This window comes from Microtus oregoni, unplaced genomic scaffold (assembly GCF_018167655.1).
Source record: "Microtus oregoni isolate MIOR12 unplaced genomic scaffold, Mior012 000081F_ref0000091, whole genome shotgun sequence".
Classification (NCBI taxonomy): Eukaryota; Metazoa; Chordata; class Mammalia; order Rodentia; family Cricetidae; genus Microtus; species Microtus oregoni.
The window spans coordinates 4,089,171-4,116,507 of NW_024544541.1; the positions used below are offsets into that span (position 1 = coordinate 4,089,171).

Below are 27,337 nucleotides of genomic sequence, written 5' to 3' on the forward strand. Positions count from 1 at the left end.
GCGCCCTCTTCTGCTTGACATCAGCATTACAGCAGCTTCAATTTGGAAAATTAAAGAGGTTTCCCAGCCTGGAAAGGATTGGAAAGAGAGGACCCCTGACAGGAGTGGCTCTGGAATACTCTGTCCCAGGCAAACGCCAAGCACCACCTTCATTTTTACTGAATTTCCACAGAGACCGTGGCAAGAGACCGCTGAAGCACTCTTGAGTTGCGAAACCTGTGCACCCATGATCCTCCATCTCTGGCAGCAGACACAACTTGACTGTCTTCAGCCTTTCTCAACAGAGGCTTATCGTCTTTTTGAGAGACATAGTCTCACTCTTTGGCCAACCTGGCCTTTGGAAACTCAGACAATCCCCCTGCCTCTGTCTTCCAAATGCTGGGATTACCAGGAGTGAGTCAGCATATTTGGCAGGTGTATCCTCCTTAAAATCAAAGCATGGGGCGGGGTGGGGTGTGGCTAACCCTAGTTTCCATCCCCAAGCGTGGTGTCAAAGGCAGATGGTGCTGGAGGATCAGAAGTTAAAGGTCATCTTCTGCTACTTAGCAAGTGTGAGATCAGACTCCGGGAGACTGTGTCTCAAGCAAAACAAAATAAGCCATTAGCCTAGACTGCACAGGGCCCTGGGTTTGACCTCCACTAGTTCTCCTCCATTCCCACTTCTTTCCCCCAGGCCCCTACACACGGGGGATGCGTTCAGGTGAAGAAGGGTCCCTGTGAAAGGTCCTTCCCTCTGACAAGTGCTAGCCACAGTCATGAAGTGGCTGGGGTTAACTTTCCTGGTGTGGCCTGGGTCATGGGGTCGCTCCCTCCTAAGTTGTCCTCAGAGTTCCCCACCCCTGCTGGAATGGCAAGCACATGCCACCCTGAGTTCACTTGACACGATGTTTGGTGACTCCCAACTTCCCTAAGACCATCTCTGGACTCCATCCCTTCGCTTCAGCAACAATGCCCCTCGGAAAGTGGGGTCATCTCCAAGACTGTGCAGCCTTCATGCTCACAGGCTAGAACCATGATGACAGCCTCACCATTATTGTCACCGCCCGGAATGTGTGTCCCAGCAGATCTGGAGCCACCTGAGGAGCCACCTAGGGAGAACCCTTTAGACCTTTGCTCCTGGCATCTCCCTCCTGGTCAACCTTTGCAAAGGAAAAAAAAAAAAAGCCTTCCCTGCCCCCGCCCTCCCCAGCCTGGACCACCATCCATGGGATGTTTACGGCTTTGGGGTAACCAGTCTGGTCCAGGGATCAGGCACCAAGGAAAACAAGCAGATCTAGAAGAAATCAAATACACTTGTTCTTCTTTCTCAAGTTGGGTCTGATAGGCCTGGGAATGGGGGTCAGGGCCAATAGCCGGAAGGATCAAAGCGGCAATGGGAAAGCAGGTTCTAAGGCAGATTCATTTTCCTTTCTGTAATACCAGGGCCTTGCATGTTCCAGGCAAGTGCCCTGCTGCTGAGCTACATGCTAACTGGTCTGGGCTTCAAAGTCTCCAAAGGGGGCTGCCATGGCAGCCTGAGAACATTGGTCCCTGCCCTCCTACCTGCTGCAGCATACTGCTATCCACAGCCTGCACCTCCTCTCACACTTTGCTGACCTTACGGAAGTTGCTCACGGTCTGTGTGCCTTGCCTTTTCAAAGAAATGAAAATGCCTGATTCTTAAAACAGTGCCTGGCCCATAACACACACACACACACACACACACACACACACACACACCATCTAGAGTACCAGCTAGCCAACTTCAGCAGGCCTTCATTTTCACAGTGATCCTTTTTATTTATTTATTTTTTTATTTTTTTTAGTGGTGTCTCACTATTCATCTCTGGCTGACCTGAAACTCACAATGTAGACCAGGTTAGCCTGGAACTCACAGAGACCCACCTCCTCTGCCTTCCAAGTGCTGGGATTAAAGGTCGCACCACCATGCGCGGTTCAGGATGCTTTCTATGATTACTCCAAAGTGCACTTCACAATGGGTGTAGTGGTGCACGCCTTTAATCCCAGCATTTGGGAGGCAGAGGCAGGCAAATCTCTGTGAGTTCGAGGTCAGCCTGGTCTACAAAGAGAGTTCCTGGACAGCCAGGGCTACATAAAGAGACCCTGCCTCAAACAAATATACAAACAAAAAACAAAGTGGACTTCCCCAAACTGAGTCACGGCTCTGGAGAAGCATATAGATTCCCACGCCGAGGGGAGGAGCATGTGCCTACACAGCGTCAAGTTTCTGAGAAAAAAAGTGGACCCTGGTGGGGAGCCGAGCAGGGGTTTGCTTAGAACTGCCCAGACAGACACCTGAGCTGAAACCTCAAGGACACTCTGGCAGAACCCCACTGTCCCCAGACACGGACTGTTTTCTGGGCTTTGGCGATAGGAAGGGTGGTTTCCATGGCTCGTGGAAGGGGACTGACGGGGTCTATGACTAGAGATACAAATGTCATAGGAAAATGACGTCATTTGCTCCTGGAGGAGGTCAGATTCCAAGGCCTCTCCTGCTGAGGTGTGGCAGAGTTCCTCCCAAAGCCTCCTTCAGCCTTCCCCAGAGCATCCTCAATGAGGAGAATGTTTAGAAAGTAAGGAACCAAGAGCCCTGGGGTGCCAGGAAAGTGGGGTCGGGAGAAGTCAGCAGCTGAGGCTGCCCTTTGAGGGTTCCTGGGGCGGGACTACATTAACACTGGCCCTTCATGCTTACAGACCATAGCGAGTGTGTGCTAACAGGCCATAGATACTGTGTGCACACAGAAAAGGAGTGGTCAAAGTGAGCAGGCTGCACGCAGAACAAGGGGTTTGCACTGCGGGGGGTGGGGTTTCCAAGGCCCCCAGGAAGGGCAGGTGGTTTGGGACAGATCTATGACCGAGCTACCCCTGGTTGCAAAGTTCCAGCATCACCTGGGAGTCTGGTAGAAGCACAGATTCTTGGGCCCCACTCCACACCTACTGAGCTGCAATCACAGGAGTGGTCCCCAGCATCTGGCTTCTAACATGTTCTCCAGGGCATTCTTGGGTGTGGTGGGTGTGAGGACCACAGATGGAAGACAGATGCCAGCGGTGGGGACATTAGGACAATTCAGTACTCTTGTGTTCACTATGGCTTGGCCACTCTGAGGTCTGTTTCTTGGCAATTGACCAGCGAGGACAAACTCCGCGATCCAAGGCCTACCTCCTTGATTGCCATTGGCTCTGCTTAGAAGACACCAGGTAGGGCTCCTAGGCCCGGAGTCTCCATCACTGGACACGTGTGCTCTTGGGAAATGCCTTGGAGGGTTATAGCTCCTCCCTGAAATGTGGGAACGGCAAGGGAGGGGTACTATGGTCTGTGGTGCCATATTGCATGTATTCTCTGAGCTGTAAATAAAGAGGTGACAATTGCTAATCCACTTCTTGACTCTGTTCTTCTAGGAAATGGTCAGTTTGACTGGCAGGGATCATCGTCAGAGCCTTGGAAGGGAACCCCAAGTCTTGTATTTCTCTTGTCATTTCCTATTTACTTGATTTGATTGAGGTCTGGTCTGAGCAAGCAAGGCAAATGTAGTTCCTCTCTCACCTGGATATCGAGGTCTACAGGATTGGAACAGCTTCTGGGGTACCCAAGGGGGTTGGGGTGCTGTTCACCGCAGACTGATCAGCAACAGCTGCAGCAGCGTCCCGCTTCAGTGTGGTTCAGGACAAAACACTGTCAGTCCTGACAGGGCCTAGGAAGGCTCAGATGCCATCTTGGGAAAGTTTGTGAACTGCTTGCGGTGGCCTGGTTTGGCAGCTGAGAGAACATCTAATCTGGTTACCATTCCTGCCAGCACCACCCCAGCCTGCTCACTGGGTCCTCTCAGGTCTGGATAACCAGAGCAGTTCTAGTTCTGGTGGCAATGGCTTTAGTATCCCAAAGTCAATGCTGAGCCCAGACTTTTCTTTCCCACCAGTCAGTTCCCAAACAACCACATAGAGACTTAATATTAATTATAAATGCTCCACTGATGGCTTAGGCTTATTTCTAGCTAGCTCTTACAATTTAAATTACCCCATTTCTACTCATCTGTATGCTGCCCCAAAGTTCATTTACCTCAGCTACATAGTTCCCATCCTGCTTGCTCGGCTTCTCATGGTCTCCTCTGACTCCGCCCTTCTCCCTAGCATTCTCGTGCCCTAGAGAATCCTGCCTAGACATCGGTCAGCTTTATATTAACAATGAGAACAGCACGTCTTCACAGCGTACAGAAGGATTATTCCAGAGCACCCAGGCACTTTTGGAGCCTGGTGTCCTGGCAAGACTACCCTGCCCAGCTGTGCGGAGTGGCCAGAGACCAGCTTTCCCAAACCTAAGGTTTCCTAAATCATGAGCCCTGACCAGCCAGCTCCAGCATCCTCCAAGATACCTTGGGCTTCTGAACCCACACGGCCTCTGGCTCAGTGTATCGAGGGCTCTTGGAACTTGGCCTGCTTGATCTTAGCTGCACCAAACCTCTCTTACTGTGTCCCTGCCCAGTAAGCCGAGATATTCCTGCTGAGGGTGGTTCTAGGGACCAAACCCAGGATATCCCTTTCCTACAGACATCAAAGATCATGTTATCTCTGTCTCAACTCTTCAGTTCTGCCATTAGTTGGTATGGAAGCAGATGCTGTGTGCTAATAAAATTTTATTGACATAAAAGATCATGGGGTAGATTTGGTCTGTAGGCTGGAGTTTACTTGTCTGTCGCTGACCTCTAGGCACTGGCTGTGGAAAGGCCTCTGGTCCTGACATGCTGGCTTGAATCTGTTTTTAGATGTCAGTGACTCTGAGATAAAGGACCAAGGCCAGGTGGCTGGAGAGATGGCACAGCAGTTGGGAGGTCCTGGGTTCAGCTCCTGGCCATCTATGGTGGGGTCTGGTGCCCTCTTCTGGCATGCGGGTGCTTGCGGGCAAAGCACTGTGTGCATAATAAATAAATTAAAAAAAGAACCTAGGCCAGACAAATCCCAGCTCCCGGGGTTTCAGCAGCCTGGGTCCAGGCCTCAGAGGTCAGGTGGCTTTACTGAGGCAGATCCGTTGGTTTGCTAAGGAAACAGAACCCAAACTAGGCCTCAATGCTTGCAAGTCCCGACACTTGGGTGTTGGAGGCAGGAGGATCAGCAGTTCAAAGTCATCTTCCGGTATGTGATGAGTTTGAGATTAACCTGTACTACTTGAGACCCTGTCTCAATCCAAAAAAATCCAACAAGTATTTATAGTCATATGCCTATGCCTTTAAATACCTATGTGTTTATACATATTTGTATCTGTGTCTACATATCAACACACACTGCTTTACTTTATTTTAAGCATTTGGCTGTCTAGACTGTGGACTGGCAAGTCCACAATCTGTAGAACAGGCTGGCAGGCCAGAAACTGAGGCAGAAGCTAATGTTGCCTGAGGCCAGATTTCTTCTCCAAGGCCTTCATTTCCGGTCTTAAAGCTTTCAGCTCAGGAAAACTGCCCGTCGCAGAGGCTCTAGAGCTTCGCTCCCCAGCCTATCACAACATCTGGACGTGTGGCTAAGTTTCTCTGACAGGCAGTGTGGGTCTGGGCTTCCTTGCTGTCAGTCATCCCAAGCTTTGGGTGGCGGCGGTGGCAGCGGCTGTTAGCTGTGTGGGCTCCCGTGCCTCAGTGGCCGGAGCCAGGTGTCCCATCCGGGGCTGGGAGGGGCTGAGGCAGAGTGAGTGGATAGGAAATGACGAAACACTGTGCTCCTTTCCGTCTTTATCGTCCCCTCAGCCCTGCATCCCGCGTGGCATATCCTCCCAGGTGCACACAGGGGACCAGAAGCAGGATGCCTTGTGCATGTGGTCCTGAATTGTCTTTCTGCGTCCTCAGCCACGGCCTTGAAGCAAGGCCTGGTACAGAGAGGAGCTGCATTCTTGAAAACCCAGCCGCGGTTCCTGTTCACGGGAGGAAGCCCCCACCCTCCATGTGCTCAGAGCTTCTTTATAGAGAAGAGAAACTGAGGCACAGAGAAACAAGTCTCTTCGCCAGAATGGGGCTAAGTTAGTAGGTGGTGGAACTGGAGGCTTTACTGGAATCTGACTCTAAAACCACATACTGCGGCTGTGAGTCCTTGGCCCTCTCAAAGGGCTCCAGTTCACTGAGAGCCTAATTAGAAGCAAAGCACGGAATGTACCCAGCCCTCCCTAGTAACCTGGAGTTCCCCCTTGCCCCTCTGGCTTCACCACGAGGCTTCCTCCTGGGAGGTGCTCCCTTCCTCATTCCTCTCTTATCTCAGGCTCCAGAGTCTTACCACACTGTGCGGGGAAGGTGAACCTCCTAGAGACTGTGGGATCAGATACAGGGAAAACAAATACCAGAGAAACTGGCGACTGATGGGCATCTTGGGGTGGCAGGACCAGGGCCACAGCTACCCTGGTGTGTCTGCAGACAGAGCCCTCAGATGCTCCCAGAGTGGAAATTCCAATGCCATCCGTCCAGGAAGATGGGAGGCTAGACAGAGGAAAGCCTGGGGCCTGAGTTCCTGAAGCTCCATAGAAACTTTACTGGCTATGGGAGTTGAAGGAGCAACAGGCCTTCAGGGAGGGCTTGGTATGGGGCCGGTAATGCATCCAGACAAGATGCTCAGGGTAAAACAGGGAGAACAAAACGTCTAAGCACACACATATACTCATGTAGACAACATTCACATTCACATGTACACACACTTATGTACACACACCCATCCACACATACATGCGTGCACACAGGAGCATGGGCACCTTTAGAAAGGGAACACTGCAGAACAGAGAACAAGAGAGTAGGCCTCCCGTCCTCCAGGGCTATAGCCTCTGCATCTGCTTTTCCTTCCGCCAGTTTCCTGGAACACAGAAATGCAGAAGCAATTTCCCCATCTGCCTTTTCCACCGGGTCTTTGGGTGGGTCCCTCACTCTCTGACTTGAATGCTCCAGTCCCTGGAGGGACCTGATGGCACCCCACCACTGTAAGCCCCACTCCTTGGCATTATGGAACTGCTTTTGCTCAGCTGCACTGACTCTGCACTGGGACCCACAAGGTAACTAGCAGTGAGTTGACTGCCTGGCCTCCCCACCCCTGTGGGACATGCCTCCTTGCTATGCTTTGCCTGCTCCCTCTGCATGAAGGCACACAAATCACTCCAGGATATCCTATCTATCTCTTCCCCTTCGTGGAACAATGACAGGAATAACCTGGGCATCTCTTCGGCAGCTTTTATTTTTTAGATTATTTTCTTTTATGCGTATGAGTGTTTTGCCTACATGCATGTACATACACTTCAGGCATTCCTGGTGCCCAGGAAGGTCAAGAAAGGAGCCCCTGGAACTAGAGCACCAAACCCAGGTCCTCTGCAAGATGAGAAAGTGCCCTTAACCACGAAACCATCTCTCCAGCCCCTCACTATCACCTTTTTATACTGTCCTATTCCAGACTCTCCAAGAGGCACCTAAAATGTCTCTTTTGGGGGACCTGATGCACCCTCTTCTGACTTCTTTGAGCACTGCACACCCATGGTACAGGGAGATACTAGCAGGAAAAATACTCTAACACCTAAAACAAAAATAAAATCTTTTTTTTAATATTTATTATGTATACAATGTTCTGTCTGTGTGTCTGCCTGCAGGCCAAAAGGGGGCACCAGATCTCATTTCGGATGGTTGTGAGCCACCATGTGGTTGCTGGGAATTGAACTCAGGACCTTTGGAAGAGCAGGCAATGCTCTTAACCACTGAGCCACCTCTCCAGCCCCCAAGAATAAAATCTTAACAACAAAGGGCAGCTCTGCCTAACCATCCAGGCTCTCTCCAGTCCTGTCAGACCCGAGGCCAAGAAACCCAGAGCCAGTGTGTCTATGAAGACCAGCACCATAGGGAAGGACGCTGAATCCAAATGGCAAACCATCCCACCCTGCTGTGCTGCTGAGGGGCAGGACTCGGCCCTCTAGTTTCGTCCCAGAAAGGCTTCTTGTTGGTCCTCACTTCCTGACAGGCATGCGTGCCCGCAGCTGGAGTCTGGGTTCATATTCTCTGCTGTTTCTCCCAGCTTGGCTTGTCCACTTGGGGAAGGAAGTGGCTGGGGCTTGCATCAGAGCTAGTGCCCCTTACCTCATGGAGCACAGGACAGCTGGGGTCATTCTAACGCCCTTTGCCATTTGGAGCCTCTGTAAGCCCCACATGCCTTAGATCCAGGGAGAGGGTGAGATAAGAGGGGTGGGGAGTAATAAAAATTGGGAGATGAGGGGGCTGGAGAGATGGCTCAGTGGTTAAGAGCATCGCCTGCTCTTCCAAAGGTCCTGAGTTCAATTCCCAGCAACCACATGGTGGCTCACAACCATCTGTAATGAGGTCTGGTGCCCTCTTCTGGCCTGGAGACATACACGCAAAACAGAATATTGTATACATAATAAATAAATAAATATTTAAAAAAAAATTGGGAGATGAAGAAATGGCTCCACAGTTAAAGCACTTCCTGCTCTTCCAGAGGACCCTAGTTCTGCTCCCATATGCCTATCAGATGGCTCGCAGTGGCCTGCCTGAAACTCCCACTCCAGGGAATCCATTGCCCTCTTCTGGCCTCTGTGGGCACCACAGCATACAGTGCATGCAAGCATACATACATGCAATACAAATAAAAATAATCTTTGAAAAATGAATAAAATTTAGCTGGGTGGTAGTGGTTAATACCTTTAATCCCAGCACTCAGGAGGCAGAGGCAGATGGATGTCTGTAAATTTGGGGCCAGCCTGATCGACAAAGGGAATTCCAGGATAGCCAAGGCTACACAGAGAAACCTGATGTGGAATTGCCCTCCGTATGCTGTGATTACCATTAATTAATAAAGAATTGCTTTGAGCTTATAGCAGAGCAGGGCAGACCAGAGAGCTAGGCAGGGAGAACTAACTGAATGCTGGGAGAAAGAGGGCAGAGTCAGAGAGAAGCCATGTAGCCCCATGGGAGACTGACGCCAGAACTTTACCCGGTAAGCCACAGCCTCTTGGCTATACACAGATTCATGGAGATGAGTTAAATTAAGATGTAAGAGTTAGCCAATAAGTAGCTAGAGCTAATGGGCCAAGCAGTGATTTAAATAATACGGTTTCTGTGTGATTATTTCGGGAGTCTGGGCGGCCGGGAAATGAACAAGTAGCCTTCTTAAAACAGAAACCCTCTCAAAAAATCAAAAGAAGAAGAAAAAAAAAAACAAGAAAGAAATTTGTTATATAAACTTATGAATCTGTTAAACAATAATATAAGAAATTATGAAAAACATCCCCAGAGGAATACTTTCCCTCCATCTAGGTATCACTTATCCACCCAGCATCTACTCACCCTTCCTCTTCAGTTCAGTGGGCATACCAGCGTGCCCGCGATGCTGAAATGCCAACAGAGACCATCTCCTCACCAAGCAGAGGGGCAGCAGTATAGAGCCGTTGCTGTGTACCAGGAGCTGTGCGGCTGGGCACGGTGCTTTACGACCCCACGCGATCCTCCCAAACACTCCTGAGGCTTAGCACTGCTCAGGAGAATCCAAGTTCAAGGCCAGCAAGCTGCTGACTCAGTGAGAAAAGGAGCTTGCTGACAAGCTAGGGACCTGAGTTCGATCCCTGGAACCCACATGGTAGGAGAGAACTGACTTCTGCACACCCCTGCTGCAGCGTATACACACACTCAAATGCCACACATGCATGCATGCACACACATACACACAAATAACTGTAATATAATAAAACCAGTTTTAAATTTTATCGTATTGAGTTCAAGGCCAGCCTGGAACTCTGTCTCAGAGAAGAAGAGGGAGAGAGGGAGAGAGAGAGAGGGAGAAAGAGAGAAAGAGAAAGAGAGAGAGAGAGAGAGAGAGAGAGAGAATTTAAAATTAAATTCCAAAAGTACGTTTACTGAATGACTGGCTCTGGAACCTTATGGGATGTGGGGCCATTTGTCATTCCCCAGCCAGGAGCAGGTCATGGCAGGAACACCCTGGCTCCTCTGAGAACAGTTAGTTTCCTTTTCCTTTGTTCCTCTGTGTGCTCACTGCATGCTACCCCAGCTGCCCAGCTGGCTGGCTCTTCAGGTGTCCCCTCCCACCTCTGGCCCCAGCTGACTGGGAAGAAGACAGTGCCTGTGAGAATAGCAGGGACTGCCCACAGATCTGGCCTGGCTCCATCCCTTTCATCTTGGCCTAGCCTGTGTTCTCTTTACACAGTGACGACGCTCGCCTGACATTCAAAAAGCATGACATAATGTAGTTAATCCGAGGTCAATATGACCTGGGAACTTTCAAAAACAAAGACCCAAAGACCCGGGGAGCTGCCTGTTTTTCTGTAAGGTACCTTGAATGCACACAGTCATGGATGTGTGGGGGAATGCGAGGGGGAAGGGTCTGACCTAACGGTGACAAACTGAGGAGGCCTACAGGGCATGTCTGTTTAGATGCTCCTTGGCCTCCGCAACATTCCTCCTTCTGCATGTGGGGCAGGACCCTATGAGTGCCTTGGTTGACTTGTTTCTTTGTTCCTTTGCGGGGTGTGTGTGTGTGTATTCTTAATTTCTTTTCTATTGCTGTGAAGAGACACTATGACCATGATGACTTAGAAAGTATTTACTGAGGTTCATTGTTCCAGAGGGTTAGAATCTGTGACCATCATAGTGGGAAGCATGGCAGAAGGAAGGCAGGCATTTATAATGTTGCTGGAGCATTTATAATTAATAAGTCTCTATGTGGTTATTTGGGAGCTGGTTGGTGGGACAGAAAAGTCCACCTACGTGCATCCTTAATCCCAGCTTCCCTACAGAAAATGGGAAATGGAGAATGGAGAATCTCCCAGATTTTCTGAGTACCTGGTGTACTCAGAAAACACAAGAGCAGGGCTGCCTTAAAATCAAGGTGGAAAGGTGAGGATCAACTCAAGGAAGCTGGTCCTCTTACCTCTACACAGGAGCCGTGACAAGCTTGCCTACATATAGACACAGAAACTAAATAAACATAATCAGAGATTCAACATTACAGGATATATCCATGTATGGGAACATCACATTGTGCCTTGTCAATGTGTATAATTTTTATATCAGTTAATTAAACTTATATAATAAACCATAATTAGACAGATGTAAAGTCAAATACCTGTAATCCCAGCCCTTAGAAGGCTAGAAGAGGGCACTCTCAAGTTCAGGGCCAGTCTGGGCTGTAGAGAAACTTTCTGACTAGGAACAAAATAGAATAGCTGTCCATCACAATGGCAGACTTGTAGCTGGCCTTCCTCCTGGACTGAGGGGCTGTGCTTTCAAACTGGGCTTTAAACTAGGCCTGTCCCCCCCAAAAAACTCCTCCCATCTACCTAGAAAAAAAATCCTTTCTCTCTGAGGAACTGTGGGGTTGTCTGGATGTTACCATGTGTCCACTAAGGCATTTTTTATTTTGTTTTTGTTTTTGTTTTTTTTTTAAATATTTATTTATTTATTATGTATACAATATTCTGTCTGTGTGCATGTCTGCAGCCAGAAGAGGGCACCAGACCTCTTTACAGATGGTTGTGAGCCACCATGTGGTTGCTGGGAATTGAACTCAGGACCTTTGGAAGAGCAGGCAATGCTCTTAACCACTGAGCCATCTCTCCAGCCCCTTGTTTTTGTTTTTGTCTTTTTGCAACAGCACTTCTCTGTAGCTTTGGAGCCTATCCTGGAACTAGCTCTTGTAGACCAGGCTGGCCTCAAACTCATGGAGGTCTGTCCGCCTCTGCCTCGCAAGTGCTGGGATTAAAAGCATGCGCCACCACCACCTGGCTCCCACTGAGGCAGTTTTATGAGTTCCTATACGGCTTTTATCCTTCTGGAGAGCAGAGCAAGTTGCAGCTGTCCACTGAGAGGACCCACACCCAAGAGCCCAGGCATGGCAACTCCTTATCCTTCCAGTCGGCTTAGCACAAATGGAGGCTCAGCTGGGCAGAGTTTCTGCTAACTGTCCAGACATGTCCAGACAGAATGTTCTCGAACTTTTTCTTTTTCTTTTCTTTCTTTCTTTCGTTCGTTCTTTCTTTCTTTTTTTTTTTTTTTTTTTTTTTTTTTTGAGATAGGGTTTCTCTGTGTAACAGTCCTGACTGTCCTGGAACTCTCTTTGTAGGCCAGGCTGGCCTTGAACTCACAGTAATCCACCTCCCAAGTGCTGTGATTAAAGGCATGCTTGAATGTTCTTGAACTTTGGCTATCCCAGTAAGCAGAGGGCAAGTGACTAACTTCTTGTACATTGATGGTACAAAAGCTTGTATGCATCGTTGGTCATGTAGAAAACGCCAGGCACCATCCGGTCATTCGGAGGTTTACGTAGGCTCTGATAAAATCCTTTGCCAATGCTGGGGATGGAAGCGTGATAGACAGACACTATGACACTGAGCCCTGACCCTCTCCTTTTAGACTCTGTTGCCCAGGTTGAACTACTGGGCTCCAGGAGTCCTCCTGTCTCTAGCGGTTTCTGCTTTTCTAGCGGTTGAGGCTATTCAGCCATTAGCTTGAAAATCTTTTTCTTGATTTCTGTCTCCTGTCTTCCTTTACTTACCCAGGCTTCAAAACCATGGATGGAAGGAACGAACCAACTCCCCAAGCTGTCTTCTCAGCTCCGCACTCATGGTGTGTGATGTATCCACCCACCCCATAAAATAAAGAAATAAGAAATAAACATGGTATTACTTTGTAAACCTGGGCAGATTTTTATCTCATGATGTTCTTTCCTCAGCCTCCCAAGTACTGTTATTTTGCCGGATCCACTCACCATACCTACTACCTACTTTTTTCTTTTCTTTTCTCTCCCCCCCCCCTCTCTCTCTCTCTCTCTCTCTCTCTTTTTCTTTTGCTGTTTCAAATGGCTTTATTTTTACTTGGCCCAAGACTTGAGAGGGGCTCCAGGGTGTTACAAAGCTGCCTAGTGGCTTCTTGAGAGGTTCGGGTGAAGGTCCTGAGGCCGGTTGAGGCAGAGCAGAGGTGGGAGCCCCTTGGAAGGAGAAGCCTCCTAGTCATGCTTGAGAGTGAGCAGCTCAAAGAGGTACTCGCCCAGAGAAGCCTGGGGCCCAGCAGCCAACCTGCAGAGGTTGGTCAGGTGGTTGCCCATCTTCTTGATGACCTTCACCTCCTCATCCAGGAAGTGGCTTTCAAGGAAGTCACAGAGATGGCCTCCTGGGTTTTACCCCACTCATCTTGAGATGGCTTCTGCACATTCTGAAAGGATGCACGGCCTTCGCGATCGTTTGGCGCCCTCGCGCTTCTCCTTGGCCAATTCACGAAAGAAGTGGCCTACGGCCTCCAGAGCCACGTCACTAGATCAAAATAGTAGTCCAGAGAGAGGTAGGTGTAGGTGTAGGAGGCCTGCAGGTGCAGGTTGACCAGGTGGTTTATGGCAGCCTCCACTTCGGTGGAATAATTCTGACAAATCTGGGAGGTCGTGGCTGAGACGCAGTCCGGAGCTACCTGCAAAGAGACAGTGCTGGCTTGTCCTAGGAGCTGAAGGCGGCGAGAAGATGGTCTCAGAGACTGTGACTGGAGAGGATGAGGAGAGGTGGAAGCTAACAAAGGGAGGCCCCTGGTCTGTTCCCTCCAAACACTGTTGAAGCAAGACACAGATCCACTGGATCTCCGAGGGCTGCCTTCTTTTATTTTTTTAAAATGTATTTTAATCAAGTCCCTTGAAATCCAATAAGCTTGAAGGAGAAATTTAACACAATAAGAATTGGGCTTTGAATTATTCCAGATTTATTTCTTTTATCTTATGTGTATGAATGTTTATTTATTTATTATGTGTACAATAGTCTGTGTGTGTGTGTGTATGCCTGCAGGCCAGAAGAGGGCACCCATCACAGATGGTTGAGTCACCATTTGGTTGCTGGGAATTGAACTCAGGACCTTTGGAAGAGCAGGCAATGCTCTTAACTTCTGAGCCATCTCTCCAGCCCTGTGTTTGAATGTTTTGCCTGCATGTATGTGTGTGCTCTGTGTGTGTCTGGTGCCTGCGGAGGACAGAGGAGGGCAGTAGGATCATATGTACATGGTTGTGAGCTGCCACATGGATGCTGGGAACCGAACCCATGTCTTCTGAAAGAACAACAGGTGCTCTTAACCGTGGAATCATCCCTCCAGGCCTCACCGTTTACACACTGGCCATCACAAGGATAAGGAGATAGGAATTGTACTAACCCTTGTACAAGGGCAGAAAGGAGGAGAGAGGCTGTCCCGGGGCAGACACCAGCTGTTATCACCCCAGCAGTTTCTGCCTGGCTGCCCGAGGCTCTCCTGACTGCAGGTGATCCTCACCAAGAACCACTTAGGCAGCCCATTGCCTCCAGGCTGCAGAATTTTCGACTTTCTGCTTGCAGCGCGGCTGCTGGCTGAGGCCTAGGCTGTGGCGGGAGCCTGAGCCTTGCAGCAAGAGCCAACTGCTAGACGCTGTCTCCTAGCAACAGGCTGCAGTCACGTGGCCGCGCGAGTTGGCCTCACGTGGCTCACCGCCAAGCCACGGTTGGAGCTGGCGCAACGTGACGGGCGGGGCCGGGAAGTTTGTTCCCGAGTTCGGAGCCCAGGAGTCCCCGCGGCCGTCGTGCAGGTGCCCTCCGCCGGGGTCGGGATGGAGCTGCCCGCCGTGAACTTGAAGGTGGCCGCGCGGCCGGGGCGGGCGGGGGTTCAGGAGCCTGGGAAACGGAGTCGGAGCAGAAGGGAAGGTGCAGAGCCCAAGGGAGGAGGCAGTGGACACCGAGAGGGACACCTGGGGACAGAGACCGACAGGGCCACCCCTCCCGGACAGACCCAGGCTGGCACGGGGCCCGGACAGCCCGGACCTGGGCTCCTCCTGTCCCCCAGCAGCAGGACAGGGACTCTTCTCCTCCTGAGAGGTCAGACCCCCTCCAGTGCAGTCCCGCTTCGTCCCTCTGTGTGTTGGCACAGGATAGGAGAAACCCAGTGTCCCCAAACAATTGTTTCTCCCAAATTTTCGCATGCAGCGTCCTTCTTTCATAGTTAAGAAGCAGGAACTACAGAAGTTTCTTAAAAGCAAAAAACCCAAAGCCTGTGCTGGGCCCCGGTCAGCGGGGCTGCCCACGATGTCTTCATTTCCCGGGTTCTTACTTTTTCTTTCTCAGCCCTTCTGGTTTGCAACAGAGGGGCTGGCCTCTCAGTTTCGGTCAGAGGGGCGTGGACTTGAATCTAAACCGGCCATCTTGGGCCTTGGTGCAGGCTCCTTGAAACCCTTAGACTCCCAGGTGTCAAAGGATTTAGCACCCGTTGGTGTCTGAGATCAAAGGGACCGACCGAAGAGTTAGGTGGTTTTGGAGCAGCGGTGTAACTCCACAGCTGGGTTAAGCTGTGACTTGCACTGCCCGGGTTCTCATTCCTAAGCTCCTGGCCAGCAGCTGGAGGGAGGTTTGATAGGCGCAAAGGAATGGGCATGGGCGGACGGACCTCTTAGCTGCGGAGAGGTTTACGGGCTGCTGCGCTGCGGAGAGGTTTACGGGCTGCTGAGGGCTGCTGCAGGGCTTGTTGCTTTCGCTAGTGACTGTTGGAGCAGTGAAGGTCAGGCGGTGCCTTCCTTATTCTGCTTGAGCCTGCCCCCAAATAATTAAGAGGACAGCATTAGTCCTAGTGGTAGAGCATTTGAGCAACCCACACCAGGCCTGGACTTCATCCTAGTGCCACGCACAAACAATAATAATAAACCATAGGAAAGGGTGAGAAAGGAGGTGGTGTTTATGGGCCGATGTGTTTTATTCATTTGAACCAGGGTCTCGTGTAGTACAGACTAGCCTTGGACTTCCTACGTAGCTGAGGATGACCTGAAACTTCTAATCCTCCTGCTTCTGCCTCTCCAGTACGGGGCTTATGCAGTCCTGGGGATGCAGCCCCGAGTTTCTTGCATGCTAAAGCACTCTGCCGACGGAGCCATGCCCCCCAGCTTGTGTTGCTTGCTGATCTCACTTGTTTCTGCTTTGAGTCAGGGTCATCTAGTTCTGCCTGGCCTGGGACTCACTGTCCCAAGTCAGGCTGTCTTTGAACACACAGATCTGCTTGCTCTTGCTTCCTGAGTGCTGGGATGAAAGGCCTGCACCATTACACCTGGCCAGAGAAGCTATAGTCTCTTAGAGAGATGTAAACTTCAGCTTAGATCATGTAAGGAAATTGCCAGGGTCCCCCAAGAACTAAATGGTGCAGTCAGTATTTGAACCCCCAAAGACCCAGCTCCAGGGCTTGACATTCCCAGGTACGGGGTTACTTGGCACTAATTGGTTTTGATGGTCTGTGTCGACTTTTAGAGCCTGATAGGCCCAGAGCGTCCATCACAAGTGTGAGTTAGATGGGCTTTGGGGCCCAGGGTGCAGAGACTGGGCCCTCCCCTGATCTGATTGACAAGCCCTGTATCTCCATGGATCTTAGCCAGAACCAGTTAGAAGCGAGTGCCTGCCAGAGGTTGTGAGGTAACACATAGGAGGGACATCCAGTCACTTTGGGCTTTGCATCAATGACAGCATTTTATTGTGTCTCTCAATGTTGGGGGCATACTGAATTATCCATAATCTGAAATTCAGAATGAGCCTGAGTGTTGGTCATTTTGTCTGCAAGATCTGTACCCTATGGAGGGCAGCTGGGACACTGTGGCTGCCCCCTTTCAGCTCCACCCTGTGTCCTTAAAGACGCTGGAGTGCACTAAGTGTGTGTGTGGGGAGGTGAAAAGAAGCAGTTGTCCCAGGCTCTGTGAAGGAAGTCTGTCCCTAGCTGGGCCCCACCCATGCATCTCTGGAAGCTTGCAGGAGCTGAGCTGAAGCCACTCAGATTGGACTAGACCTGTGTTCCAAGCTGGAGGAGCCGGCGGTGGGGAAGCCGACGGTGGTCATGAGGCCCGTGTGTTGAGTGCTATACTAACCTCTGCCCCCTCCTCCCACCCCTGTCCTCCTGAGCCAAGGAGTGTGATTATCTTATCCCCGCCATGCTGACAAGCAGGTGGCAGTTGTTTGAGGTCAGGTTCGTCTGTGGATGGTCGGTCCCTTGGCTTTGATGCCAAAGTCTGCCAGATGATCAGGGTTGGCAGGACCTGGCCCTCCTCCTGGGTAGCCCTTGAATTCAGCTGTCCTGGGGCATCCTACCATCTTATCCATCAGGCCACCAAGTGTTTGCACAGGACACACCAGAATGTATTAAGTTGAGGTCTGGGAAGTCCCCACCTTCTCCTCCTTAGGAAATAGTAAAGGCTTATTTTGTTTTCTTGTCATAGGGTACCACTTGCCTGGCAAGTTCTCTCCCACTGAGCCACAGTCCACAGCCCCAAACAAAGGGTTAACCTCATGGCCACTGGACTTCTGCTGACCCACCCTTTTCTAAGTTAAACTTCACTTTCCTCTGCCCTGCCCCTGGCCTTGCAGATCCTGACAGTGGACGGAGTGGCTTTGGGGCCAGGCTTGGACACTGAGTTATTTGTGTGACCTTGTATCAGTTTTGCTCACTGTAAAAAGGGGTGGAAAACAGGCTGTGCCTTCTGGTGTGTGGGAGGGGTATTAAAAACTCAGACCAGATGTGCCCCAGTGGGGGGGGGGGGCTGCGGTGTACATCTTGGGATGTACTGCGGTGTAGCACTTGGGAGGCAGAGAGGCAAGTGCGTCTGGTCTCTGTGTGAGTTCGAGACCAGCCTGGTCTAATAGCGAGTTCCAGGACAGCCAGGGCTACACAGAGAAACCCTGTCTCGGGGAAAAAAAAGAAACAAACAAACAAACCCATCTCAGAACTGAAAACAAGTCCCTGAAACAAAGAAAACTCAGGACAGGTGGTCTTGATCTTGCCTTTGCATCTGAGCCGCTGTTGGGCGTTCTGACTGGATCTAGTGAGCTGGGTCTCTGTAGCGTGAGTCTCCTCCATTTGGCCCTGTAGACAGAGCGAGCAGTGGGTTCCTTGGGGTGGGCTCAAGGAGCAGGTGGGGCTTTGGTGGAGTTACTGCAGACTGAGGCTTCCACCCAGGAGTGATGTGGGCAGGCGTGGGGATTGCAGTTGTAAGACCTGGCAAGGACCTGCTTCCCCTGAAGTCAAGGTTCCCTCGGAATAGATGCTCTCCTCTCTCTGTGGAAATACACACCATCCCATCACACAGAGGGGGGCCCATATTCCCCATCCAGCACCCAGTGACCTCTGCTGCCCTGGCCTGTTGGCCTTGTCTGGGGAAGAGCCAGACAGCCTGCTGTGGCTGCGCTCTTGTGAAAGCCAGCTCAGGCTGGGCTCCCTTCCTGCTGTGGCCTGGCCCGAACAGTTTCTGTTTGAGAAGCCTGGTCTCCTATTTCCCTGAGTAAGAGCTAGCAGGGACTGGTCTGTGCTCACAGCTGGCCACTGGCCCCTCCCCTGTGAACTTCCAGGAAAGGCTGGGCCATTTGATTCTGTTTCTCCCTGCAGCTTTCTTGGAAGTCCTCTCTGATGGCTGATTATATTCCTTTTACAAAGATGGAGAAACTAAGGCAGGAGAGGCTTAGTCTTCCCCCATCCCCACCCAGAAAGGGTTTCTCAGTGTAACAACCCCGACTGTCCTGTACTTGCTTTATAGACCAGGCTGGCCTTGAACTCACAGAGACCCACCTACCTCTTCCTCCTAAGTACTGGAATTAAAGGTGTGTGCCATCATGCCCACCTTGAAGCTTAGTCTCTTGATAGGGTTCCTCTCCCATGGGTGCCCTGCACTCACTCTCTGCCATACTCACTCGAGACGGGGTCTCTCACTGAATCTAGGGCTCGGCTGACAGCCAACAAGCCCCTATGAGTCTCATGTCTCATCCTGAACATGGAGCTCACTGACTGAGCTAGACTAGTTGGCCAGTGAGCCCGGGGATCCCCCTGCAGAGTTCCTGCCTGTCTGTCGGCTCTGGTCCAGTGCACTGCCCTGGCCTCCAGGAAGCCTCTGCCTGGGCCATGCCTTCCTCCCACTCACGGGGCTGGTCCTGGCTCCCCGCCTGACCTGACTTTGCTCATCCTCAGCACTCAGCCCAGATGCCCACTCCAGCTGACAGTGCCCTCTATGGCATCTGCCCTCCTGTCCTAGCTCTCCGGGCAGTGCCCTTTATCCAGAGCCAGGGCTGGGATTTCAGGGATGCCAAACACCGTAAAAGGGTGTTACAGAAATACAGGCAGGCCGGAGGGATTTTTGTCCTTGGCGTGAGGACATGTTTGTGATGTCTCCTGCAGGGAAGTCTCAAGCTCCCCACGGTCATTCAACTTGAAATCTGAGTTGCCAGCTACCGACTGGCTCCTCTCCCCTCTCCCAGCTCTCCCCGCAGGCCTCGGTTAGTCTCCAATCATTATGTAGTTGAGGATGATCTTGAACTTCCGGTCTTCCTGCCTCCACCTCCGAACTGCTGAGATTACAGGTGTGCACAACTCTGCCTGATTTACGCAGTGTATTCAGTGTGGGGATTGGGCTCAGGGCTTCAGGCATGCTGGGCAAACACTACCCGCTAAGGCCCAGCCTGCCCTCCTTGTTCTTCCCTTCTGTGACTGCTGTGGCTGCCTTCCCCTCAGCCCACAACACTGGCCCCAGTGTCCTAAGAACTCACCCCGTGTTAGAGGTCCCTCCCATTTTCCCATTCAGACTTCTGATTCCAGAGCTCATGCCCCGGCCTTCCCAGAGGGACAGGACTGGGGAGAGGTGCCTGTTCCCAGGCGGGCTCATCTTTCTCCTTCACCGCAGACCCTTTGCTGTAATTGGGGTTTAAGACGTTTGTGAGACCCTTGGAGTTGCCAGGCAGGGGTCTCCTATGCGCTCTGTGCTCCCTGTGACACTGCATTCGCAGACTTACCGATGCCTGTCTTTGTGCCATAGGTTATCCTCATGGTTCACTGGCTGCTGACAACCTGGTGAGTGACTCTGGGTGTCTGGCTGCATCCAGTGTGTTGTGTCACCTGGGGTCTGTGTTCACACCTCCCTAGGGTCCGTGTGGACGTGTTCCCAGGTCCTGCCAGCCTGGTCAGGTCCCATCCTGCAGGGTTTCAGCCAGTCACAATTGCCAGTCCATCTGCCCAGGGCTGGGGCTGCCATTGGCCCCTGCAGTAGTGTGTACCAACCAAACCCCTATGTGGGGCTCCAGGATACAACTTGACCTTCCCTGTCACTTCTGTCACGTGTCTGGAGCTTCCAGGAAGATTGCTCTGCCAAAACCAAGTTAGGAAACCACTGAGATCGCGTGTGTTTTGCAGGCTTTGAAGTGCTGTGCGTGTGCGAGCAGCTGTGAGTGCTGTAAACAGCGGAGGGGGTCACTTTCCCTGAGGTCCCACATTGGTGTCTAGGCTAAGACAGGACTGGAAAAAATACCAGGCCTCATCACCCAATTGCCAGTCCCAGCCCTGCTGCTCTCAGGTCCCAAAAAAACCAGGACACCTGTGGCTCCTCATAGCTCTCCCAGCTCCTCCAGCATCACTCAGAGCCTGTGGCTCCTCCCAGCTCCTCCAGCATCCTTCAGTGCCTATGGCTCCTCCCAGCTCCTCCAGCATCACTCAGAGCCTGTGGCTCCTCCCAGCTCCCCCAGCTCCTCCAGCATCCCTCAGTGCCTGTGGCTCCCCCCAGCTCCTCCAGCATCACTCAGTCAGTATCTGTGGCTCCTCCTACTTCCTCCAGCAGGGAGGCCATGGGTCAGGCCGGGGGATCTAAGGCAACTTTGAGCTCCAAGATAACAAGAAATGGCTGCACAATCAGGAAACCAAAGCTACAGGGGCAGCCGGGAGGTAAGGGTGGGGCTCATGGGAGCCCCATAGACCACAGCATAGAAGGCATTCCAAACAGGTCAGGGAACTGCTGGGAAGGTTGGCGTGGAGGAATCACAGGATCTGGCCCACACACGGCTTGCTGTTTCAAAAAGTGCCAGCAGAGGGGCAAGAGTGACAGTAAGACCTGCACAGAGGAGCTGCGGGCCCTGTACCAGCAGGAGAGGATGGATGAGGCCAATTCAGGAAGCCAGTGGCCTGTTCTCAGGAGACTAAGGCCCTGGAGCAGGAGGAAGGAATTGTGGCTGCTCAGGGTGGTGATGGCCTGATTGGTTGTGTCTTTCTATGCAGGGGCTGCTTAGTGTTCCCAGGCTCCTATGCCTGGAGCAACTTCACTATCCTGGCCCTGGGCGTGTGGGCTGTAGCCCAGCCGGACTCTATTGATGCCATAGGCATGGTGAGTAGGGAGTGGGGTAGGAGAGAGCAAGGAACTAGTTTCATCCGTGTGCCCCATATCCACCCCAGGCTTCTCTCTTCCTCTGTTCTAAAGCCTTGTATGGAAGCCTCCCAGGATGGAGAGCCGCTAGCTGGGCTAACTATACAGCGCCCCACCACATAGGGTGGAGGCCACTGAACCCCAAGACTGGCTATCCTCCCAAGCAATCTGACCTGCTTCAGGGTTGTCTTCTCGGGGGAAAAGGATGGGACTGGGAGGCCTGGACAAGAGGGAATGCCCTTCCTTTACGGACTTAGAGTTGACACTGACCTGAGGTACCCAGCTTTTCACAATGAGGCCATGGCTTCTTAGGACTGCAGAGGGATTTTTCCTTGTTTCCTAGTAGTATAAACAAATGGTACCGACACCAAGGGATTGTCCCTCTCAAATTCTGGAGCCAAGTGTTGGCCTCCATCATGGCCCTAGTGGCAGGAAATGAGGGAAGGGAATTCTGGGGCAACAGGCTAGAGCCAGATTCCTGTGTCCTGCTCCTAGGACATGCAGGTGTCATCATAAGATCTATTCCAGGCTGATATATGTGAGGGAAACTTGGGGTCTGGGGGTGGTGTCAGTGCCCATGATCCCATGGTGGTGTTTCTCGCAGTTTCTTGGCGGCTTGGTGGTCACCATCTTCCTGGACATTATCTACATCAGCATCTTCTACCCAACTTCTGTCATTAACGACACTGGGCGCTTCAGCGCCGGCATGGCCATCCTCAGCTTGCTGCTCAAGCCCTTCTCTTGCTGCCTCGTCTACCACATGCACCGTGAGCGAGGGGGTGAGCTCCCACTCCGCCCAGGTAAGTCCTACTCTGTTCTGCCACTCCCTGGTCCATCAGGCAAGCAATCATTGCTGCAAAACCCTGGGCCCCAACTGTCAGTCTGGTGTGACTCTTCATTCCTGCTGTCAGACTTCCCTCAGTCCAGAGCGTGTGAGAAGCCAGGAAGGTGTTCAGCTCCCAAGGGCAGCGGGCAGCCTCTGGTTTGGGCCTGCAGGTGGCTGCAGGAACAACTTCCTTGTGTTTCCACCTAGCCCTGGCTCTGAAGCTGTGCTCTCCTGCCTTGTGGGATGTGCCCATCATGGACAGACACAATGCTAGGCAGGCAGCGATGATGCCGCTCCTGGGCAAGCAGGTTTTACTGTTGGCCAAGGGAGCCCAGTGTGCCAGTCCTCTCTTCACTGCCGTAGCCAACACTGTCCTCTCTGACCCTGTTCTGGGGGAGCTGGAGGGTCCCCAGGTGGCCTGTGGCTCCCCACTCTTGATTACCTCAGCATCATCTAGACCTGCCCAGGAGTGGAGGGAACAGATAAGAGCTGGAAGCCCGCTGCCCTTGGAACTTGTTCACTGTCTCAGGACAAATGTGCCAGGGGAGGAGTGTGAGAGACGTGGCTGCCTTCCATCTTGTCCTTACCCTCAGCCTTAGCCTTCTGGGAATAGCAACTGTGCCAAGCTCTGGGGCTTCTAGATGCAGTGCTATGCATGGATCCTTGTGCCTGGCCGAGAGCAGGAGAAACCTGTGGGCCAGGGGTAGATTCCCTATGGGCTGCTGGGAAGCCACGAACCATAGGACCTGCTACTTAGGTTTGAACTCCAGTGTCCTCTATTTCAAGTCACATACAAGCCACATACTACCAAATCAGTTGTCTCTCTGACCCTCAGGTTCCTCATTTTCAAATCTGTGCCCCATACAGACATGAGTCAGGGCTTCTGCTGCTGCAGTTGGTATTAGGATGCCGAGCACTAACCACGCCTAGGGTGGATGCGTCTGTACTCAGCTGAAGGCCCCACAGTCTCATTTCCCTGTCCTCTAGGTTTCTTCGGACCTTCTCAGGAGCACAGTGCCTACCAGACAATTGACTCATCAGACTCACCCGCAGCCCCCTTTGCCAACCTGGAGGACAAGGGCCAAGCTGTCCCCCGGGGGTACTGAAGCTGTCCCCTCCTTTCTGGACCTACAGTGGCATGTCTTCCGTTCCCCACCACAGATGTCTGAGCCGAGTGCCTTGGAGGTCATGATCCTCTGGCTTCCCAGCTGAGAAGAGCCAAGCCCTACCTCTCCAGGGAGCCCTCCCTTCAGTGCACATGTAACCCCTGGCTTGAACCGCGGTCGCTTTCTTCACCTCCTACTCCATAACTATACCATGCCCTTGCCAAGCAGTGCAGATTGCTCCAGGGCCAGGCCTCTCAGGCCCTAAGACGCTCCAGCCCTTCCTAGAAGCTCTGCGAGCTTCTGGTCCTGCTCGACCTCTCCTGCATAGGAGCAAAGTCCATGTGCTTGTCACTGCCTGATGGATTGGTGCCTGGGACAGGGGTGGTAGATCTGCAGAGGCTCCTTTCAGAGCCCTGGCATTAAAATTCAGGGGTTCTACGGCTGGGCTGTGTTTGAGCCGTGTATCGTCTCCCAGCTGGGATCTGGCATACCCTTTTGGTATGATTTCACCTTTGAATCAGTTGCAGGATGAGCCTGAGTTGAGCCACCCTTTATATTGGGCCTGGTGGAAGGAAGGGCCCCCTGTGGGTCTGGCCAGAGGAACCTCTCCAACCAATGGGAGAGACAGGAAGTGCTGGTCAGCATGGCATGTAGCCGCTCTCCTTTGACTCAGATGACCTGGCACTGGTCTAAATCTTGCTCTGCCACTCAGCTGACATGTTCTAGGAGAGAGGTGGTTATGACCTCCAATGACAGGGGTCTGAGTGTCTGGTACCCAACTGCACTGCCCCTGGAGCCAGCTGTAATACTGAGCTGTGAGGCAAGGCATGGGTGGCTTCCTCTACCCCTGTGTTCTGACCACAATTGACTGCCTCCTGACGTGGCAGAACCAGGGTCCCACTGTTACTCAATTGCCAGATCAATGGGATCAGATACGTGAAGACTTGTGGGAGCCACAGGCGGAGGTGAGGGGCCTGAAGAAGCATGAGGCTGTTGACAGGCAGGGAGGCTGAGTGACAGCAGCTGTCATCCTCACTGAGCCTAGTGTGAGCAAACGGGGTGAAGAGCAGCATGTACCACTAGAGGGCGTTAGTTGTGCCTCAGCCTCTCAGAATCCTTAGGGTTGTTTAGAGTGTGTGCAGCATGGTCTAAAACATGAGCTGGGGCCCAGGGAGACGCTCAGCAAACAAAAGGTGTCTACTATCGAGCCTCAAGATCTGCGCTTGGTTCCTGGAACTGAGCTCCGAAAATTGTCCTCAGACTCCACACATGCCATGGTGTGAGGTCGCTCCCCACAAAAAAAAATACATGTTAAAAATAACCCAGAATACTGAAAACATGCCCTAGGACACATGTCAGGTTCACGATCGCAGGGACATTGGAGGAGGAAGCACGTAGGCTCAGGGGAACAGGATGAACACAGAGTTTTCTCATGTTCCTGTAGTTCCTAGCAGGAGGAAGGCCTGGGGTCAGTACCCGTGTCCTCGGAGTAGGTCAGGCTTGTGGAGACGGAAAGTGAGGGAGGGCCTAGGCCAGGTCACAGAGCCTGCAACCCTGTCCTCCTGGTCCCGGGTTCCCAGTTTAGGAAGGCCAGAGGAGGGGCATCTGAAGGGCTCTCCAGAGCAGACTGAGGTTAGAGTAGGGGAGCCGGGCATTCTCATTTGTCAAGGCCTGTCCGGGCTGGAGAGATGGCTCAGAGGTTAAGAGCATTGCCTGCTCTTCCAGAGGTCCTGAGTTCAATTCCCAGCAACCACATGGTGGCTCACAACCATCTGTAATGAGGTCTGGTGCCCTCTTCTGGCCTGCAGACATACACACAGACAGAATATTGTATACATAATAAATAAATAAATATTAAAAAAAAAAGGCCTGTCCCATGGTGAGTGACAGACTTGCAGCTGATGGAGGAGAGCCCCTGAGTCAAGCAGAAGTATTGAGGGGCACCAGTGCTGCCTGCTTGCTTTACATGGTAAGGGAACATCCGGTGTCAGAGTGACGAGAAGAGACATACCATCGAGGCAGGAGTGGACAAGAGAGGGTCCAAGTGGAGGGCCAGCCCTCAGGAAGCCGGAAGCAGGAGCTCCAGCCTGCCTGTGGTCAGGAAGCAGGTGTGACTGGAGGGTTGATCTCACACAGCAGAGGAGGAAGTCGGCGCCACCATCGAGACTGGCTGAGACTGGCTTTCACTGAGAGCACGAGAGAGCATGCTTCAGAGTCCGAACCTGAATTTGATGGTTGGTACACCCTAGAAGGATACTTTCCCTCTGTCGGGGGCTGTGGGGTGTGGAAGCCGTCAACTCCTGGACACAGTTTGGAGGTGGGCCAGCAGGTTCTGCAGACGCACTGCAGGGAGACAGAGGCCAGCTATCATTAATAGCAAGACCAGGGCTGGAGCCTGCAGTTGCCACTGACCAGAGAGGAGCGGAGCACACAGGCAGGCAAGGCTCAGAAGGGCTGCGTTTGTAGAATGGAGCTCTTCAGCCAGCTGTCCTCACTGCCACCTGCCTCTGGTGCCTCGGCTCCCTGTGGTGATTCGGACACAGGACAGCTCCCAGGTTTCAGTCCAGAGACTGCCACTCTATGGAGGCCTCTTACCTCTGGTCTGCAGAACTCAAGTCCCTGTCCAGATCGCAAATCCATCCGGCTGAACCATGCCTTAAATCTCAAAGGTGGCCAGGTGGTGGTGGCGCACGCCTTTAATCCCAGCCCTCAAGAGGCAGGGGCAGGTGGAGCTCTGTGGGCTCTAGGCCAGCCTGGTGTACAGAGCAAGTTCTAGGACAGGCTCCAAAGCTACAGAGAAACCCTGTCTTGAAAAACAAAACAAAAAACAAAACCAAAAAAAACCAAAACAAAACAAAAAAAGCCTCGGGCTGGAGAGATGGTTCAGTGGTTAAGAGCACTGACTGCTCTTCCAGAGGACCCCGGGTTCAAGTCTCAGCATCCACATGGTAGCTAACAACTCTCTATAACTCCAAGATCTGACACCCTCACACTGACATATATGCAGGCAAAACACCAATGCACATAAAAGTAAATAAATTATTTTTTTAAGAAAAAGAAAAAAGAAATCTCAAAGGTATACCAGTGAGATGACTCACAGGAAGGGCCTTGTCACTAAAATCTGAGATTGCTCTCTGGGACCTGATTTCTGCGAGTTATCCTCCAGTGTCCTTATTTGTACTGTGGCAATGCCCCCTCCACAGATAAATGTAATTAAATCCTAAAGGTACCCCGAAACCTCTGTATAAGAGAAAAGTATTTCTTTTTGCTTTTTGAAACAGGGTTTCTCTGTGTAACTCTAGTTGTCTTTGAACTAGCTCTGTAGACCAGGCTGGCCTCGAACTCACAGAGATCTGCCTGCCTCTGCCTCCTGAGTGCTGGGATTAAAGGTGTGCGCCACCACTGCCAGCCTAGATAACTGTTTTTAATCTCATTGTGCCTCAGTTTCCGGACCTGAAAAGTGGGAATAAGATGGGCTCTTGAGGTGGCTCAGTGGGCGAGGGAACACACCATCAAGTCTCATGACCTGGGTTTGGTTCCTAGGACCCATATGGTATAAGAAGAGAAAGCTATTCCTAAAAGCCGTCTTCTCATCTCCACGTAGATGCCATGGCACTTGGGCACACGTACACAATAAAAATGTAAATTAAAGTGAGGATAAGAATCGTGTGACTCGGACTAGCGACGGTTGAGAACAGTGTCACCCCGATGTTCAATAAATGTGACAGCCTGTATTGCTGTGATACTTCACAAGAGGAAGGGTGACCAGTCCACACAAATAGCTGTTCCTTTAACACCTGTGTAAGCATCGTGGGGGTGCCTTTGAAGGATTTCAGAAGGCTGGAGGTACCCTCCCAGCGCTGTGTGAGTCAGAGACACTCTGTGGAGTCAGTGGACGGCTCTGAGACTGGAGGCCGGAGAGAGAGCTAAGCTCTTTCCTGCCTCAGTGACTGGAAAATGGATTAAAATTCTGTACATTCTGAACTAGCTATGACCCAGAATATGAAAGAGTCAGTCTGTTGGTGCCTCCCCCCCCCCCCCCCGCCTCCGCCGCCAGCGAACTCAGGGTTCCCAGCTCTCAAACTGATCTGGGGACACACACAGACTTGGAAAGAGGAGCCTTGGGCAAGGTCTAGAGTGAGCAGATCTCAGAGCTGGAATGTGCTGTATAGAGGCTGGGCTTATAGAGGCTGGGACGACTGGGAATTTAAAAAGAGGACATCCACTTCTACAGGTGACA

The 27,337-nt window shown here is 51.8% G+C and overlaps 1 protein-coding gene across 2 annotated transcripts; it reads left to right on the forward strand.

Moving 5' to 3' along the window:
* The first annotated feature begins 14,482 nt into the window (after positions 1-14,482).
* Positions 14,483-24,893, forward strand: LOC121441796 (type-1 angiotensin II receptor-associated protein). 2 transcript variants are annotated; one of them, XM_041643103.1, is made up of 5 exons: positions 14,483-14,604; positions 19,792-19,826; positions 21,021-21,126; positions 21,770-21,965; positions 22,979-24,893. In XM_041643103.1, the coding sequence occupies exons 1-5, from the start codon at positions 14,578-14,580 to the stop codon at positions 23,095-23,097; spliced, it is 483 nt and encodes a 160-aa protein (XP_041499037.1). In that variant the 5' UTR covers positions 14,483-14,577; the 3' UTR covers positions 23,098-24,893. The 2 variants fall into 2 exon arrangements, with proteins under 2 accessions (XP_041499037.1, XP_041499038.1); XM_041643104.1 differs by lacking the exon at positions 19,792-19,826 and having other exon boundaries at positions 14,533-14,604.
* The last annotated feature ends 2,444 nt before the right edge of the window (positions 24,894-27,337 follow it).

Excerpts from the sequence above, each read along its gene's own strand:
- LOC121441796 (XM_041643103.1), top strand. The coding sequence starts at position 14,578 with ATGGAGCTGCCCGCCGTGAACTTGAAG. Across the intron at positions 14,605-19,791 it reads TGCCCGCCGTGAACTTGAAG|GTTATCCTCATGGTTCACTG; the intron begins GTGGCCGCGCGG and ends TTTGTGCCATAG. Across the intron at positions 21,966-22,978 it reads TGAGCTCCCACTCCGCCCAG|GTTTCTTCGGACCTTCTCAG; the intron begins GTAAGTCCTACT and ends CCTGTCCTCTAG.